Source organism: Arvicola amphibius, chromosome 10, assembly GCF_903992535.2.
Source record: "Arvicola amphibius chromosome 10, mArvAmp1.2, whole genome shotgun sequence".
Classification (NCBI taxonomy): Eukaryota; Metazoa; Chordata; class Mammalia; order Rodentia; family Cricetidae; genus Arvicola; species Arvicola amphibius.
In genome coordinates, this window is record NC_052056.1 from 9,365,173 (window position 1) to 9,385,589 (window position 20,417).

The 20,417-nt window shown below is 37.4% G+C and overlaps 2 protein-coding genes across 3 annotated transcripts; one reads left to right on the forward strand and one right to left on the reverse strand.

Moving 5' to 3' along the window:
* The first annotated feature begins 4,291 nt into the window (after positions 1–4,291).
* Positions 4,292–4,846, forward strand: LOC119825615 (keratin-associated protein 13-2-like). Its single transcript, XM_038346603.1, has one exon. The coding sequence runs from the start codon at positions 4,334–4,336 to the stop codon at positions 4,844–4,846; it is 513 nt and encodes a 170-aa protein (XP_038202531.1). The 5' UTR covers positions 4,292–4,333.
* Positions 4,847–17,660: 12,814 nt separating this feature from the next.
* LOC119825628 (keratin-associated protein 13-1-like) lies at positions 17,661–18,323 on the reverse strand. Of its 2 annotated transcripts, XM_038346620.1 has the most exons (2): positions 18,045–18,323; positions 17,661–17,954 (listed from the first exon to the last, which is right to left on the reverse strand). In XM_038346620.1, exons 1-2 carry the CDS (start codon positions 18,273–18,275, stop codon positions 17,661–17,663), a joined length of 525 nt encoding a protein of 174 aa, XP_038202548.1. In that variant the 5' UTR covers positions 18,276–18,323. The 2 variants fall into 2 exon arrangements, with proteins under 2 accessions (XP_038202548.1, XP_038202547.1); XM_038346619.1 differs by having other exon boundaries at positions 17,661–18,275.
* Between the last annotated feature and the right edge of the window lie 2,094 nt (positions 18,324–20,417).

Here is a 20,417-nt window from a genome sequence, read left to right on the forward strand (position 1 = left end):
GTTGCTATCAAGTTTCATAATTTAATGTCAGGGTGTATTTAAACAAATATGGATGTTTTATCACTAGCCAACATAATCTGACAGGGTCCCCATCGTCCATGCAATGTGCTGCTGACTGAATCAATGCTGTGTGAGACTTGACTGCTCTTCAATGTTTCCTTCTTCCATACAAGAATTATATAACACACATCCTAATTTCTGTCAGTCTCTTGTGTTTCAGGCTTCTTAGATTCCTTCCATGCTCTGAGAAGTAACAGACATTTCATATGGAAAAAGATTTTGTCTTCCTCTAGAGATTAGTTACTGTTAGTTCTGCCAGGCTGCTAGAATAAAGACTCCCATAGCCTAGATCACTTCAATCCAATCAAGAACTGATACAGGTTAATTTTCAGTTTCTGTCCTATGTCCTTATAAGGATTTTCCCATTAGAAATTCAATTTTGCCTGTCAGAATTGGCTTTCTAAGATCTGGGATAATTCTCAGGGCACTAAGTCTTTGAAAGGTCCAGAATTTCAAGTTCGTTCTGTAGTCTCATAAATCTGTAGAAATTTCTTATATCCTTAATCACAGCTGCCCAAATCAGGATATAACTTTAAGGGCATCATAGCTCCAGGTTAAGTAGGTCAGTTCTAGCTCATATAAGATCTCTGTCATTCTGCAGTGCTTCAATATGTCCCAGATAAATTGTGTGTGTGCATTCACAGATCTACATGAACATATGCATGTATACACATATCCTCCATCAATATTTGTAAGTTTTTCTCTACTTTTTTCTGTTTTTGCTGGGAGAATTAATCAATATTTTAAGCAATATGAAATCGATAATTTTATAGAACTTTTAAATATTTATTTATATTCACATGACATATAAATGATTATAATGAGGGTGTAATCTCAGAGTCCACCACCTTAAGGTGATGACACATTTTAAGCTTGGACAGGTTCAGATGCTACACCTATGAGTGTCTGGCTTCTCTGTCTAATGCTAACTATCATCCTTATGCCACATATCTCTGCTTTCCACAGAGATACAAAAAGTTCTAATTTCATGTTTTTACAATATTCTGTTTCCTTGTCATTCTAAATTATGCTTACATCTTTCCTTATTTCTTTTCATATTTATTGTAGTTTTCAATTTCAAAGTAGCATCTCATTCCTTCATAACCAACACATCTTTTAGCACCTTGCTAGTGTCCCATGAGATGTCATGAGTACACCCTGAACACTGAGACATCATGAGTACACCCTGAACACTGATTACAAAAATGTCTATACAGTCCTTCTTAAATACTTTTACCTTCATGAAAGTATGCTGAATCCCTCTAAAAGAGTTTATTGGAATTGAGCTCAGGTGTTGACAGCAGCATTCAGAGGTACAGAAGACGATGCTGTGAATCTATGGAACTGTGGTTACAGACAGTCGCACACAATCATATATGTCCGGAGAACTGAACTCTCTCCTTTGGAAGAGAAAAAATGTTCTAAAACATGACCAGTCTCTCTATTCCTGGAATCCTGGTTTACAATTCACTTTAGAACAAATTTTAAAAAGTAAGGATGTTTTAAGATTAACTTTTATTTTATTTGTTGTGTTTATATGTGTAAGCGTATGTTCACATGCTTATGCATATGGGTAGCCCTCTAGGCCAGAAAAGGGTGTTAGATTCCCTGGCGCTAGAGCTATTAGTGGTTGTGAGCTACCTGACATGGGTGCTGGGAATCAAACTGGTTCTCTGGATGACTAACAAGTGCTTCTAACTGATGACCTGTCTATCCAGCCCAAAGGATTTATTAATATGTTTATTAGACACCAAGCAGTATATCTCTGATCTCATATAAAATTTTGAAAGTGCTATCTTGAAAAAAAATGTTAAGAATTTATTAAAGGGAGAAGTGTGCTTCAGAATGGCATGTAGGAGTCTTTCTGTCATGAGCACATTTTGATCACATGGAGTCCGATATTCTTGTATAATGAAAAGAATACATTCTGTGACCCTTAATAGTGTTACAATAGAATCTCAATACAAGAGATAATAATTTGGTTTATGGAGATTCCAATCTATGTCAGCTTTAAAAGCTAGATCCTGGGACTGTGAGTGACAGATTCATTGACATTTTGTATAGGTATATCAGAAGCCATGACTTTCTGTGTGGATGGGCTTCTTTGGAAATAACTCAGACATCAAAAGACATCTTTTCATCATCTACTGATGAGAAATACAAAATCAAATATAAGTAGCTTTTGTTTGAGCACCCTCCCAAGTCTTATATTTTATGTGAATTCTTCTAGTTTTTCTATTTCTATGGATAATTAGGTAAAATAATCATAGAGAGCTATACAGATGAAACAATACAATCTCAGGTGAATTTAGTTCATAGGTAGGGCTTTAAAAAAAACTTTAAACATTATCTCAAATTATGAGGACAAAATTATATACCAACAGACACAAAAGTAAGAAAACTATTCATATTAACCAGTTATTTTGGAGGTTACCTAAGAAATAAGGTAACAAGTTATTTCTCACCTTATAGAATTACTATTTTTATTTAACACGTAGTTGTTCTCAAGAATAATTAAAGAGTTATTCATAAAACAATAATGAAAAACTAAGTGGAAAAGAATACTTCCATCGTAATCTTATTGATATGCTCTTCGGTCTGAAGCACAAAATAACAAAATATGAATTTTATTCAAAAAATAGAATAGATAAATTTTTATCTTCATATCTTCCTTCCTTGAATTTCATAAAATTTATATTACTAGTATAGTATTTTCTATATTACTAAACATTGGATCTTTATGAGTATTGCAAATGGATTGTGTTTAATAGACAAATGTGACAAATTTGCTATAAACTCTAGTGGTACACCCCCATTCTATCTGAATATTGTTTCTATATAGTTTAACACAGAATAATCTAACAGTGAGCATAAGAAATGCTGGTTATACAGTGAGGATTTAATAAGCTTATTAGTCAAATCTTCAACTTTAATTCTAGGAAAGAATAAACAAGCAAATAAAAGTAAAAGAAAGCAAAGGTTAAAAGAGACAGCAAATTAAGATTTAAGCACAGAACAAACAAAAAAAGATAATAGAGGAAGGAGGGAGGAAGAACAGATGGAAGAAGAAAAGGAGGAAGAGGATAAGGAAAGCGAGGAAGAGGAGGAAGGGAGAATTTACATATTCATGTACTTCATACTTGGGCAGATAAGTGTTGATGGATACAGGGCTATAGTCCTGAAAGTGTTCACAGGATATCCAAATACCATGAGAAATGGAAGTATACTACAGAGGCTAGAAATCTCAATGATTATGGATGCAGGTAATGAAAAGAGGATAAGATAATTTAACTATTTTCAATTTGCAAAAAAAAATTAGGGCATTGAAACTAGACAAATCACAGGGTAAGGTGCAGTAGGACAAGATGGCATATATGCTCAGTCTCATCACTGAGGAGAAAATGGCAGAGGAGAGATAACGCATTCCAAGACAGTCTTACAATATTCCAAAATCTTGCTTTGAAAAATACAAACCAAACAACAAAAACACAATTAAAGAGCACAATGGAAAGATTGTGAACTTGCTCCCTGTTCCTTCATTTTTATTATTATGGTTATTTCCTCCCTTCATTGAACAAGTGGAGCTCTTTCAGGTGAGATACTTTTAACATCATCCCTGAAAATACCCAATTCCCGCCCCCAGTCTCCAGCTACCCTTCTTTGTATGTTGCTTTTATCTATTTTGAATCTGTCGCTATTCAATTTGATACACAATGTGTAACTATAAATTACATAGTATAATTGTGTTCTGTTACCCCCCACACTGAATTACCATAAGGAAGTTTGACAGGATGGCGATAGAGGTTGATTAGATGGAACATTCTTGTGAATGTCCTCATTCATATAGAAACAGAGCCAGTATCCAGATAACTAACATCATCTCCTTCTCCAGTTTTAGGGAAGAAGCATTCACTAGCAGAAACAAAAGTATATCACCAAGTACAAGAAGGTAGCCCATAGGAAGGCCTGCTATAGCTATGATGGGGCAGACATTAATATAAAATAGTCACAGCATTTTGTAGATAGGAGTAGCTCTTTGACCTTTGTTACAACACTCATAAATATATTGTGCAGAAAACTATTCAAATGCAACTACAATTACAGAGATTACTGTTCTACATTTGTAAACCAGGAAATGCACAGATTCATAAAGGATGACACTGTTGGGTACCACACCTGTTGCTGAGAGTATATAAACCCAGCTCTCCACAGGGTGACAACCAAATCAGAATCCTTTGAGGTACATCCATCTGAGCTCACATCTCCTCTCAACATGGCCTACAGCTGCTGTTCTGGAAACTTCTCCTCCCGCTCATTTAGGCGCTGCCTGCCCTCTTCAGGTTCCTCCTGTGGCTCTTCCTACCCCAGCAACCTGGTCTACACCACTACCAGTTGCTCTCCCAGCCCCTGCCAGGTGGAATCCTCTCTGAACACTGGCTGTCAGGAGACCTGCATTGAGCCCACCAGCTGCCAGACGTCCTACGTGGTGTCCAGGCCCAGCCAGACACCCTGCTACTACCCGAGGAGCTCCACACCTTGTAGTCCCTGCCGGGGAACATATGCTGAGTCTCTGAGCTTTGGATCCAGCAGCTGCCGTTCCCTGGGCTATGGATCTAGAAGCTGCTACTCAGGGAGTTGTGGATCCAATGGCTTCAGACCTCTGAATTGTAGAAGCTATGGATTCCCTTCTCTGTGTTATGGGTCTAGATTCTACTACCCAGCATACTTGGCTTCTACAACATTCCAACCTTCTTGTTATAGATCAATCTATGGCATTACCTTCTAGGAATTTGAATGCTAAGTCTCCATATTCCTATAATATCAAAATCAAATTCCCTATGACCTGTAGACAACCTATCATTCTCATCATCTACTGTCTGTCTTACCACTAAAAATTATTTTACCCTCAAGCTCTGTTAGAATCTTAATTTATAATCCCATATTATGCCTTAAATTTTGTACTATTGATATTCTGCTATTCGCTGTTCATTCAAACATATTTGAAACTAAAATTTTAATCCAATAAATTTATGCAATCTGAGGCCTTAATTCATTGTTCATACTATTACATTCATCTGTATTTTTTTTTTAACAAAATCCTAATCCTTCCACTTTGCCAGTAAATACTCAGGAGCAAGATGCTGTGGTGAAAACCTGCTTGTTCAGAGAGGCAAAGAAATCACCTAGTTGACCTTCCTCCTTTTATTGATGTCCCAGAAAAAGGTGCTTTCTCTTACTTCCTATGGTGTCTCAGAAAAACTCCTCCATCACAATGCCCCTCCATTCTACTTCCCTGTGTATTTTTCTATGCGTACTTTTGACTTCCTCTTACTCTCTATGATTACTTCCTGTCATCGAATTGATTGCTCTGCCTCTTGACCTATAGAATGTTGTTTTTAGTTAATCCTGTTCACAATAAGCAGAAAGCTCTTTGATGATAGGCATATGCACTGGCCAAGCCACACTACAACTAGAAACAGGTTTTTCTAATAAATAACACAACCTCAGGGCCCAGAGTGTGATCACACATCCTGAAACATTTCCCCCTTTTGTCTCAATGAAAAGGAAAGGTTTGAACTCTAACACAGTAAAACTATTTACAATAATGAAGTTATTCCTGCCAAGATTTCCACAATATCTAACTGGTTTGTATTTGGCAGTCTAAGGAATAAGTATTTCTGAGTTCAAAGTACTGTAAAGTGTTTATATTATTCTCATATGACTCAACTATTAGAGTATTCTGAGAAGTTTGTAGGCAGAAGATGAACCTATGGCAGGTGTTTGTTAGCTTAGTGGCAATCCTGGATAGGTAGACCACAGCATTTGGCATCATGTGGTTCTCCATAGGAAGTGGCAGGCACTCAGGGAACATAGCAGCATGGGTGCCAGTGCTAATCTGGGGCTCTGAGCTGGGATTTCAGGCCAATCAGCTGGAGTTGGGTGGGTGATACCATTTGGCCAGTTTACTCTTTTTCTTAGGATTTTTTTTTTTCCTTGATGATATTTCACTTGTTTAGGCTTAAGTGTATTTATTTTTAGACCACAATAGACATTCACTTTGAATTTCAGCCTTCCTTTAAGAGGTGCATTTTAAGTTTAAAACACTATAAATACTATGTGCCTGCCTCTGTTTCACATGTGTTGGGATTAAAGGTATTGTCTACTTCCTAGCTATGGCGTCCTTAAAATATTTATTCTCATATAGTTATCCTGGTTTAATTTGGTTCTCCTTTTTCCCTATTTTTCCTTGTTAGGGGTAAACTGTCAACTTTTTCTAATGAGTAATCCATCATTCTTATGGATTTATATTGAGTTTGTTCCCTAGAAATTTTGAATATTATAGTTTTAATTAACATGATGACACTTTGTCAACTATTTCATTATTCTCAGACATTTTGTTAGTCGTGATTTTATGAGTTATATAATATTTGACATCTTTGCTAAGTTTTGCTAGGGTGTGCCATTTCCATTCATGCCTGCCATGACCAGATGTCCTTGCCATTTATCTGCCAGTTAGTGGTTTTCCATTTTGATGATCATACATCCATACCATTGCACATGCATCATGAATTGGAGAAAAGAGAGGGTTTTTTGTTTGTTTGTCTTATAGTCAAAAGTCCTTCTATTAGTTCAGTGTGTTGTGCTGATTTTGTGGTTCCTTCCTCCGTATTGGTCATTTCATCTTCCAGTGAATGGGCAGGCCATTTTTCATTAATCCTGGTTCCATCAGTGGTTGATTAACCATGCCTTAGCCAAATGTTATGACCATTTCAGTGATCCCCACAGTCCAATAGGTGTCTATTTTGAGGAAGGGGTGATCGGTTTAGGGATGAGGATCACAGGCAACTGAGCTATTTCCTCAGCGCTCAGTGTGCGAGGACACAAACTTCTTTGTTAATACATCCTGGTGATAAAAATTCAGATAGATACCCGTTCCACTGTATTACCTTTGCATGGCTGAGCCTGCAAAAATTCTGTCTACGAATAGATCCTATCCATCTTTGTAAGGACACCCTATAGTCATAGAGTGGTTGACAATTGCTGAATACAAGGTACTCCATGCCTCATCTCAAAGAAAGAATATGTTTTCTAAAGCATTTGCAGTATAAGCCAACAAAAAAAGTGTAGGTGGGCTCCTTTTTGCTTCATGAAAAGTTTCCAGTTGCCTATTCACCAATACATGTAATACCCATAGTCATTGTATCATCCTGTTTACTACTGGCCAAGATTGCATGAGTGGAGATCATACCAGCACTCACAAAAGCTGCTGGTTTTTTTTTTTTTTTTTTTTCCTGTCCTTAGTGGAAATCAGCTGCCTTTCTAGGAACTTTGTAGAGGGTTTTTATAATAATCTGTAAATGTGACTTGTGCTTTCTCTAGCGCACAAACATACCAATTAAGAACTGTATCTGACGTTTATCCCTGGGTGTGTTGGGATTAAAGTCTTTCCTTTCCCCCACCTTGTTCACTTTAGCTCTAAAATTTAAAAAACAACCATATTCTGACATGTAATTAACATAATGGTTAAGAAAACCTATTTTTCATTTCATGGCTGTAAGGTTTGTGTGCCTTGGTAAATTATAATTTGAAAATATTATTTTTTTATTTTTTCATGTCTGAATGAATGAAAGCCAACTGTTAGTCTTTATAAGTTAGTTTCAACTAAATTACCAGTTGTGTGATGAATTATTTCTTCTCCATATGCATGAGGACTCTCCTGTTCAAATTTAATATTTTTCATCTTGATTGTATCCATAGCTTTTCTTATCCCATGGAAACAAAGGCAAAACTTCTTCTCCAACATAACACATATTCTGCTTTCCATCCTGAGGTCATTGCCTCTTTAAAATAAACAAGATGATTTAATTTGGCAGTTTTTTTTCTACTATTCAATGTCTCTCCATAGATGTTGTTACTTTCTCATTAATAAAACACTGTATAATCTATCTTTGTGGTTTTTCTGTTTATTAAATATATCTTTTAAAGTACAATTAGATCTTTCTATAACTGCTTACCATGTAGAATAGTGTGGTATGCCTGTAATATGTTTTATATTGTAATATGGGAGGAACAGCCTCATTTTACTGGAGACATATGCTGGCGTATTGTCAGTCTTAATTTGTACAGGTATCTGCATGATGGCCACAACTTCTAATAACTGTTTAATTGCAGAATCAGCATTTTCAGAACTTAAAGCAGTTGCCTATTGAAATTTTAAATATGTATGTCTCGTATGGTGCACTTTAATTTCCAAACTCTGCAAATAAATTATCTTGCCTGTCCCTTGTTGATCTGCATTCATTAGGCCAATGCTGGCTTTTTCCAGACCTTCAGCATACTCCAAAAACCTCAGGCCTGTTGTTTGGATTATCTCTGGAAAAAGCATTGTCTCTTGAAGGGATTTGCCTACAATCCCTTTCAAAAGACCTTGCTAATCGCAATTTATACATTTGACATTTTGATGTTTTTGTTAAAACTTTTAGATATCACTCCTCCTTTCAGAGTAGCATCATAAATATGAGACCCACTGTCAGCTGTAATTCCAATCCATTCACCTATTGGGGCTGGTCTTGCCTTTAAAGGCCTAATCACTCTTTTACATTCTGAATTAGAATTTTCAAAAGCCAAAGATTTAATTAATTAATATTTGTCTGACTTCTAGATATGACATAATTCTATTCAAAGAGGAATCTGTCTTTGCAAAACATTAGTGAAGGCTTTTCTTTTAGGCCTTGTAGTATTGTAGGAAATGACTCAGACCCCTTTCCTAATTCTTCAGCCTTGTCAAAAGAATTTAAAGGTGCTAAATGACTTAGTGCTAAGGCATGATCATCAAATGCAAGCTGCCTTTTAGACTCAGCATGATGACTTAAACCTAGAAACTGGTTCTGGGATAAACTAATACCTCTGACCCTATTTTGTTGTTCTATAGCCCTGGCTCCCTCTTTCAGAATATTCACCTTTTAAATGAGGACTATCTTCCAATTATGTTCTTGTCAATTCCTTTAAGTGTTGGGAAAAAATTCTATTCTTAGTTGCCCATGAATTTGACATCTGTTTAGCATAGGATGAATGAATATTATATAAAATGATCACTTCTTTAAACCTCCTAAAATCTAATATTTCTAAGGGACTCTATTTAATTTCCATTTAACCTCAGGGGTGTTTATAATCTGCTGATAGTTCCTGTATCGTAACCGGATAAACTAAGGTTGCTCTTCTAACCTCGGGCCATCACTTTTCAGTTTCTTTATACAGTGGTAGATTCTTTTCTAAATTCCTCTGTCTGTCTAAGAATTTTTTTATTTTCATTTATAATTCTTTCTAAGGCTTGAATCTTATCAATCCATCTTTCACTTTTTACACAAGAAACACTATGGCTATTGAGAAAAAAGTATAAATTACCAGATTGTTATTAATTATAGTCGATATTATTTTGATCTCAGTTATGTCATTTTTTTCATTGTCTGCTATTTCCACACCATCTAGAGTATCACTATACAACGTCCTAACACGCTATATTATGATATTTCCCACCTAAACATGGGAAAGATTTCCTTTTAATTTTCCTTAACTTTCTCCTTGAGAACTTCTAGGTGTCTTACCAGATCCAATGGCTTCTCAGTTTGTCCACAGCTGGTGGGATTTATCTGTCCATGTGATCATGACATGCATTTGAGTGATTTGTATTAACAGAATTTCAGTCAATGTGCTGTACCTACAAAGATTATGGAGCCAGGCACTATGGTGAAAACCTGCTAGCTCAGGGAGACAAGGAAAGCACAGGGCTGACCTTTCTCCTCCTCCAGTGTGTCAGAAGAAGAGCTTTTGCCTACCTCCTACACTGTCTCAAACAAGACTCCTCCAATTCCACGTCTCTCCGTTCTACTTCCTGTGTATCTCTCTATCCATTCTCCTGATTCCCTCTTACTCTGTATGGTAACTTCCTGTCAACTGGCTGCTTGCTTCACCTCTTGACCTGTGGAATGATATTTTTATTTAATACTGTTTACAATAAGCCAAAAACTCTTGGATTAAAGAAATATGTTAGGGCCGCGTCACAGTATAACTAGAAACATATAACTGGAAACAGGTTTTCCCCCCCAGGAAATAATGTAATCTTCAAGTTCATAATTTGATTAAATATCCTAAAACAGTGTGTTTTTATATGTTAGAATTGATGACATTTCTTCAATGAATGTGGTGACCTTCATCTTCTAAAAACTTTTAGTTTAAATTGGATTTTGCCCACTGTGCCGTTATCAACAACTGCTTATTTCTCAGGTCCATATATTTGATATGCTGGTTTCCATTCTTTACCTAAATGTGAAATCCATTGCTAATGGTAAGATGCATTCACTAGAGGCAGAAAAATGGTGGATTTTGTTTTTTAAGTCAATTAGTTTGTTAGTCACATCCTCTTTGAAAATTGGAGATCATTGAACTATACCTTAATGTTTTGTATTTTTATCATATTGTAGTTTCTTGGGGAGGAGTATCTCTTTGTACTTACAATTTACTCATTTGCTATTGATTATTAATTGCCCATGTCTGTTTCAGTTTATCCTTCTCTGCAGTCCAAATAATTTCTTCCAACGTGCTCTGTAGATCAGGATCACTGATCATAAATTACTTTATTCTGTCTCTTTTGTAGATTTGTAGATGATTTGTGCTTTTCTTTCAATTTAATTTAATTTAAGATAGTTTTCTGGTTACAACAGAATGAACTGGAAGTTTATTCCTTTAGGACTATAAACTGGATTATAGAATTTGAGATACCATCTTACACCTGTCAGAATGGCTAAAATCAAAAACACCAATGATAGTCTTTGCTGGAGAGGTTGTGCAGTAAGGGGTACACTCATCCATTGCTGGTGGGAATGCAAACTTGTGCAACCACTTTGGAAAGCAGTGTGGTAGTTTCTCAGGAAATTCGGGATCAACCTACCCCAGGACCCAGCAATACCACTCTTGGGAATTTATCCAAGAGATGCCCTATCATATTACAAAAGTATTTGTTCAACTATGTTCATCGCAACATTATTTGTAATAGCCTGAACCTGGAAACAACCTAGATGCCCTACAATGAAAGAATGGATGAAGAAAGTGTGGAATATATACATGTTAGAGTACTACTCGGTGGTAAAAAAAAATTGATATCTTGAATTTTGCAAGCAAATGGATGGAAATAGAAAACACCATCCTGAGTGAGGTAACCCAGACCCAAAAAGATGAACATGGGATGTACTCACTCATAATTAGTTTCCAGCCATAAAGAAAGGACATTGAGCCTATATTTTGTGATCCTAGAGAAGCTAAATAAGAAGGTGAACCCAAAGAAAACCATATACTTATCCTCCTGGATTTTGGAAGTAGACAAGATTGCCGGGCAAAAATTGGGAATTAGGGAGTGGGGTGGGAGGGGGCTAAGGGAAGATAGGGAGAGAAAAGTGTGAAGGGGAGGATGGGGAGAGCTTGGGGAAATGGGATGGTCGGGATAAAGGAAGGGTGGATATGGGAACAGGGAAGTATATATCTTAATTAAGGGAGGCATTTGAGGGCTGGCAAGAGACTTGACTCTAGAGGGGTTCCTAGGTGTCCAGGGAGATGTCTCCATCTAGTTCTTTGGGCAGCTGAGGAGAGGGAGCCTGAAATGGCCAGATCCTATAACCATACTGATGAATATCTTGCATATCACCATAGAACCTTCATCTGACGATGGATGGAGATAGAGACAAAGCCCCACTTTGAAGTACTGGACTGAGCTCCCAAGGTCCAAACGAGGAGCAGAAGGAGGGAGAACATGAGCAAGGAAGTCAGGACCGCGAGGGGTGCACCCACCCACTGAAATGGTGGGGCCGATCTAATGGGAGCTCACCCAGGCCAGCTGGACTGGGACTGAAAAAGCAAGGGATATAACCGGACTCCCTGAACATGGCGTACAATGAGGGCTGCTGAGATACAAGGACAATGGCACTGGGTTTTGATTCTACTGCTTGTACTGGCTTTGGGCGGGGGGGGGGGGGGTGGGGGGGGGTGGGGGGGGCCTAGCCTGTTTGGATGCTCACCTTCCTAGGAACCCTGACTACTCTTCGGACTGGAGAGGGACAGGGAGGGGAGTGTTGGGGAGGGGGAGGGAAATGGGAGGAGGGTAGGAGGTAGAAATTTCTAATAAAAATAAATAAATAAATGAATTCTAAGAACTCAAGATGTTAAAAGTTTTCTATACAACAATCATGCATTATTTTAATGACACTACATTTATTTCTTACATATTTTAATATACTTTCATTATTCTGTGTATTTGGTGTCTTACTTATGTCTCATGCTATTTCTGTACTTATATTGCAAATATGATACTATTTAGTAAGCCTCTTTTTCCTGTATAGATATCTAATTATTTAGGTTTAAAAGAATTTCTGTTAATACTCTCCTTCTTCTATGAACATAATTTGAGTGTTCTTCCCTCCTGTCTTGTTCCAAAACCCTTCCATGCTCCATTTATATTCCTTTTAAAATTTTATCATTGAAGTTTACCGAATGATCTGTTTCCAGCTGTTTGTCACCAATCCCTGACTTAATATTTTCTCCTTGTTCTATTATTTAATGACAATTTTCACTGAGGTTTTAATGTAGCATATTGATATTTTTAACATCATTTCAGTTTATATTTTCTCCAAAAAATATCATTTCTTTATTGAATTCTGCTTTCCTATTTGGAATTTGATTTCTCATTCTACTCAAACGTTTTCTTATGTATTTATTCCATTGTTTCCAGATAGCTGAAATCACTACTCTGAATTCTCTGTCTGGAATTTTTCCAGGTTTATCTCATTAGGAAGTTGGTAATATTGTATTGCTTAAGGTCGTAATATTGTGTTGCTTTTGATTCTGCCCTCAAACTTAAACATATAGAACATTTTGTCGGATACATTTCTTTTTATTTCCCTTTAAAAAGAATTTATTCTTCATGAGAGAGTCTTTCTTCTAGTTCCTGTACTTTCTCAACAAATACAGGGAAATCAAATAAATTTCCAATTATTCAGTTAATCACGATGAGGTAAATTTTCTAGTTACCAACAATCATAGAAACATTAGGATAAAACAAATGGCAGGAGAGTTTACAGCAAACACATAATAATATGATAATTGTGACAGTGAAGAAATGTATATGAAAAAGAATCCCTAGAATCACATTGTACGAAAACACAGCTTGCCAATATCTTGGAACATAAAGGATATGCTGCAAAAAATTATATATTACTATGTGTCTACATCGTAATTTTCAACAATTTAAAACTAATAGCTTATGAATGTACCTTACAGCTTTAGGAACAATGATAAAAATAAAACTAAACCTAAATTTAAATGTAATACGTTGAAAGATAATTAAAATCAGAAAAAATATGTAGAATAAAGAAAAAGAAACATACAATTCAATAAAATCTAAGTTAGTTATTTGTTAAAATAAACAGCATTAACAAACTTAACTAATCTAAGCAAAATAAAAGGGAGAATACACAAGTAAATACAATTACAATTGGAAAGGAAGACATGTCAACAAATGCCAATGAGATTCAAAAAGAAATACTGAGCACAAAGTGTAACACCCGATTCTGTGTTACCCCCTCGGTACAGTTCGCGTGCCACTGTACCTAACGCGAGTCGGACGAGGGCCTGGAGATTGAAAGAACACACAAAGAGACCTGGGTCATTTGAAAGGAGATCAGCCGAATGCCATTTATTTAGCCTTGGGGAAAATCTTATATACCCCACTCCTGCCCAAGTAATTCCACCCAGGCAGGTGGGAAATTACCATATCTAACTGCTGCACAAGGACTTCCACCTAGGCAGGTGGGAAATTACCATACCAACAATAGAGTCAACAATGCCCTACAGCAAATCACCAGGCAGGGCAGAGGGAGCACAGGAACAAACAGGATGCTTAGTCATCTGACCAGAAACTGTCCTCAAGGTGAGCCCCAGGAACAAGGGCAGACCCGGGCCCTACACACAAAGTACAGGACACTGCATTGGAAAATCTTTAAAAAGCTAAAAAAATTTAAAGGAACACAAGACATATCAAAATTAAACCAAGAAGAAATAAGTAATATTAAAAGATCTGTAACGAGCAATGAGATTAAGGCTATTAGAAAAATTCCTCAAACGATTAAGGTGCAAGACTAAATAGATTTATTGCAGTATTTTATCAGAATAACAAAAAGTGTTAACAGCACTAATATTACTTAAATTGTTTTATGAAATGGAAAAAGACTGAAGGTTACAAAATCCTTTTTTTGAAGCCAGTGTTATAGTGACATCATGATCAGAGAATGTCACAAAAAAACTTTCCTTTATGGTAAACATTAACAAGGAAGTTAAAGATGGGGGAGTATATTTCAAAATAAAAAAAGCTCACATCTGAGAAGCCTACACCCAACATATTTAATGGAGAGAGATGGAAAGTATTCACTAAAGTCGAGAAAAGAGAAAGGGGTCCATCCCTTCACTCCCATTTAAAATAGTGTTTAAAATCTTAGAGCTATATGAAAATAAAAATCAATAGGAGGATGCAAATAAGAAGTCAATCTATTCTTATACTCAAATAATATGATTCTACACATAAGAAAAACCCAAAAATTCTATATATAGTACCTTTAGTACTGAGAAGTAATTTCAGAAGTAATTTCAGAAAAGTGACTAAGTAATAAAATAACACATGCAAATCAATATATACTTCCTATGTACTGATCAGAGAACACAGTAAAAATCATATGAAGCAGCCAAAACACCCGGTTTCAAATTATACCACCAAGTCATAAAATTTAAAACAGTTTGACACTGGCATATAAAAGGTACAACAATCAATGACAAATAAAAAGAATATTAGATGCAGTTTTTAATGCAAGCCAATACAGCCACCTGGGTTTTACGAAAGCAACAAAAACTAGAAATATAAGTACAACAAAAACCAAGCTATATATTCAAGAGGCAATAGCCTACAACAGAGATGGTTGCACATCCATATTTCTTGTGGTTCCATTCAAAACTAGTAGGAATTCAAATCAGTCAAGATGCTTATCAAATGATGGGGAAAATACAGCACTTAAACACATGGGCTATTACTCAGCTGTAAATAGAATGAAACCATAAAATGTCTGGGTAAGTGGAAGAAAATGGGAACAAATCATATAGGGTGAGAACACTCTGACACAAATAAATAATCCCCATATGTTGTTATTCTGATCCAAACTAGCTTTGAAAATACTGTATTTTTTTTTATTTAGCCTAGAGAATCCATGGAAGGAAAGATACTCAAAAGGGATCACTGGAGTGAGCATCTTGAATTGCCATGGATAAAATACGTAGGAATGTTGAGTTGGCAGACTTGAAGAATAGAGGGGTGTAGGTATGAGGACCTAAAGCTTCATTACACTTAACCAAAATGAAAGGTATATGAGAAATCTTTATGAAAATCTAGGATCTTCAACCCAATAAAACATCTCCATTTTAGGGACTAATAGATCACAGTTCCTGTGTGCTCTTTAAAAGAATAAAAATAGAAAAATTGCTCTAAAGATGGTCATCTAAAGTAGAAGACGCAGAGAGCGCTGACACGCCAGTTCCATCCACATTTATTTGTGTTCCATCATTTCCACTCCCATCAATAAAATATCTTTTATTTATTATTTATTTATGTATTTAGAGAAGTAAATCTGGACAAAAACCACAAAATCACAAAAATGAAGGTCACCGACTATATATTCCCTTGTCTCTATCAAAAGAAAAATATCACTGAGGAAAAAATGCAGTCAGGTTCACTTCAGGCTTGCCAAGCATTTTAAATACATTATTTAATTCTAGCAATTTGGTTTCACAATCCAATCTTAGGAATCCTCATAAAACTCTCCAAATTTTACTACTGTGGTCACAGTGATGATAATAGCACCAAGTAGTGATGATGTCATGGAAAATAAAGTGAGAATCTTGCGCTGGGATATATTTACAATCATGACTGACGTACTAGATGGTAGTGCTATTTCCAGCCAAGTTGCTACAGTCTAGCAAAATGGAAAATAAAAATGTAATATAACATGTGTGTGTATTCCAAATAATGTTGGCCAACAAAGTTTTGCCTAGTTACTGAATCATTGCCTTTACTGCACTCTATTGCATCACTGAATTTTTAGTCTATTTTATAGAGGCTGTGTAACTCCTACATAACACTCTATGCATGACCTGTTGCTGATCTTCTCTTAGAGCATGCTACATGTGTAACCCCTAATGCCAAAAGTCTCTGGGACTTCGGCTATTACAAAAATCCCTTCACGTGGCATGATTGACTGTATCACGCCTATCTTATTAGCCTCACTGGTTTTGTTTGTTTAGGTTTGCATTTATTATGGATATATTCTCTGTATATCTTTGTGTACATAGCACCTTATCTCAGTTTTTACAAGGAGGGTCTGCTGCCATTTCTCCATTTAACAGTTGTGAATATCGAGGATACTATAGATACCAACCAATAAAGAATAGAAGATAAGGGGAAATGTCCTTTCCTGTATCAGACACAGTAGTAGACAATTCCAAGACTCTTTGCAAGTGGCAAAAATGTTTTTAGCGTGCTGCATTCCAGTAGTTCATTAAAGACGCATATTTTGAGGGATTTTTTTTCCTCTTTTCCCCTTTGAAGGCCCATAATACATGTAATTTTAAATTTTCTTTAAGATACTATGTCATGTTAATTGAACCCACCTCTCTTTGAGACACAAAGAAAGCCTAGTAAATTAAATCACTTCAGAGAAGTATTGCCCTTCCCTTCAGTTGATTGGAGTTGAGCCTGGGAGATAGTAGAAGGCACCTCCTGATCCAAAATTTTTGGCCTTGTCCTTATGTGTGTGGATGAGGTTCAGGGGTCCTTAGGCAAGCACATGAGGCAGGAAGATTAGCATGTACACCAATATGTAAATGTCTGAGAATTGTTAAAAGCTTATATCTCCTGACTGGAAATCTACATTCTAATACTAGACTTGATATTTCTCTTATATATGGAATTCAGCTTGTAAATTATATATCTTTTTCTTGGTGTTGGCATTTCTAGCTTACATCCTAATTGTTTTGGTTTCTTCGCTCAACAGAAATTCATTTACTTTAATCTTAGGCAATTCACACTAGATGAGCCCTGTGGTTTGGACCTGAATAATGATCTTCCTAGAATTGACAACTTTAAATAAAGAAAAGCAAACTAATGCCAGATCATATACCCCAAATTCAGCTGGACAATCGTACTGATCTTAAGTCTTCCAAACCACATGCGCAGAAGCTGAGTGAAGAAACAATAATGTGAACAACGCATGAAGATATCAGATTGCACAAATTTATTAAATGGAATTTTCATTTTTCAAATGGTCTTAGAGAGAAAGCAAATAGCATCTGAATATATCATCAGTATAGAGAATAGAGCATAATTTTGGGTGACCCACTGATCTCATAATCTGCTGAAGTTTGGAGAGGAATCTGTTAAGGGAAGGATAATATGATATCAGCAGGAGTTAAGCAGGGAAACAAGAGCTTTAGAGCATAGACTTTCACATAAAGACTTAGCAGCTGATTCCGTAGAGGCCTGATCCACAGATTGGTCTGTAACAAGGTTGACAGGAAAGAGGCACCGAGTAGCGTGGATAGCAATATCTAGATCCAAAACTCAAGGAAGGGAATCCAGAGACTCCACAATCGAGAGATCTGAAGCTACTGGATCCACAGCCCCCTGAGTAGCAGCTTCTAGATCCATAGCTCAGGGAACGGCAGCTACTGGATCCAAAGCCCAGAGACCCAGCATATGATCCCCGGCAGGGACTGCAAGGTGTGAAGCTCTTCGGGTAGTAGCAGGCTGTCTGGCAGGGCCTGGAGACCAGGCAGGACCTCTGGCATCTGGTGGGCTCAATGCAGGTCTCCTGACAGCCAGTGGTCAGAGAGGTCTCCACCTGGCAGGGACTGGACACCACGCAGGACCTCTGGCAGCTGGTGGGCTCAATGCAGGGCTCCTGACAGCCGGTGTTTAGAGAAGATTCCACCTGGCAGGGGCTGGGAGAACAACTGGTAGTGGTGTAGACCAGGTTGCTGGGGTAGGAAGAGCCACAGGAGGAACCTGAGGTGGGCATGCAGCGCCTAAAGGAGCGGGAGGAGAAGTTTCCAGAGCAGCAGCTGTAGGCCATGTTGAGAGGAGATGTGAGCTCAGATGGATGTACCTGAGAGGATTCTGAGTTTGATTGTCACCCTGTGGAGAGCTGGGTTTATATACTCTTAGCAACAGGTGTGGTACCCAATTGTCTCATCCTTGATGCATTTGTGTGCTTCCTGGTTTACAAATGTGGAACAGTAATCTCTGTAATTGTAGTTGCGTTTGAATAGTTTTCTGCACCGTATATTTATGGATGTTGTCATTTTGCTATAGTTAGGACAATGAGCTACTGCTATGTCAGAGATGCCATGATTGACTGTTTTACACTGATGCTTATTCCATCATGTCTAGGAAAATCCCTGCTCTTTCTCTTAACACAATTTTTATGTGTTTTGTCCGATGTTATAAAAAATCATTTATTTCTATGATATTGGATGTTTGTAACATGCATCTCCCATGTTAATGAACTGAGTGGTTTTTTTTTTTTTTTGAGAATATTGTGGAACCTACAAAAGGCTAACTTTACCTGTCACCATTGGTGTTCAGTTTCCAAAATTATTCCACATAGATTACAAAGTTTTACCTGTATATTTCATACAAAGGCATGTTAGCCATAAAGGCCAAGAGAAGCAGAAGGAGGGAGAACATGAGCAAGGAAGTCATGACCGAGAGGGGTGCACCCACCCACTGAAACAGTGGGCCTGATCTAATGGGAGCTCACCAAGACCAGCTGGACTGGGACTGATGGATCATGTGATCAAACCGGACTCTCTGAAGGTGGCTGTCAATGAGGGCTGACTGAGAAGCCAAGGACAATGGCACTGGGTTTTGATTCTACTGCATGGACTGGCTCTGTGGAAGCCTAGTTTGTTTGGATGCTCACCTTCCTAGACCTGGATGGAGTGGGGAGGACCTTGGACATCCCATGGAGAGGGAGGGGGAGTGGGAGTGGGGCAAGTGCGAGGGAAATGGGAGGTGGGGAGGAGGTGGAAAATCTTAATAAATAATAATTAAAAAAAGAAAAGAAAATGGTCAGAGCAAGCATAAGTGTCATGATTCCATGGAGCCAAAATGTAAGAGAATCACAAGTGTAAACCTTTGTGGAATTGAACCAAGATACAGAAAGACACTGTAGAATAGAGGAGGGAACAAATTTTATAGCCAGTGCATGATAGGAGGACTGAAGTATAGTGGATTCCATCTGTGTGGAATAGGAGGACTGAGATAATAGATCACATCTGTGTGGGAGGGGAGGCCTGAGATACTAGATCCCATTTGTGTGGGATAGGAGGATTGATATAGTGGATCTCTTCTGTGTGATAGGAGGACTGAGATACTGGATCTCATCTGTGTGTGATAGTAGGGCTGAGATAATGGATCTCATCTGTGTGATAGGAGGACTGGGATCCTTGATCCCATCTTTGTGGGGTAGGAGGACTGGGACACCGGATCTCATCTGTGTGATAGGAAAACAGACACTGGATCTCATCTGTCTGGCTGGCTGGAGGTTTACGTTCTCATTCATTAGTCACAGTGGAATTTATTAACTCTGGTTCTTCCTGCTCACATCTGAAATCCAGCCATATTTATGCATGACTGTGCTAAGTAGTTCCAAGTAGTGACTAAGCCCAGAGAAGGCAAAGAAATTCCTAGTAGGCTGTGATGCCCAACCTTTGCAGAGGTTTCCCCCTACCCCTTAAGCAAAGATCCTGTATCTTGCATAGGTCAGAGGGAGAGGCTGCTGAAGAAAATTAATCCAAAGACTCTCAATACCTCAAATTTTGTTTATACTGTATTATAAAGAAAGCCTACTGATAGTGGACAGCACAAAATACAGGCAGATGTATTCTCTCATAAATGTCAAGTGGGGCTAACCAAGGAAATGACTGAAATTCTGTGATGATCTACTACATGATGATTTTGTTTTCGAGCCTTGTGAAATATATGTCTGAATCAGGTCTGCTATGTCCATCTTTAATCTTCTCTTTATTGACTAGACACATTAAATCACTTCAATTTTACTATTTCATCATTGATATTTGGTTAACCCTTGCACATTCTCAACTGAAGTCTCCTCGAATATAACCCCTGCCTCATTCCCCTCTTGTTACTTTCAGACCCACTTCTAAGTAAGGTGGGCATTCTAACTGGGTTCCTCAAGTCCTTTCTCCCTTTC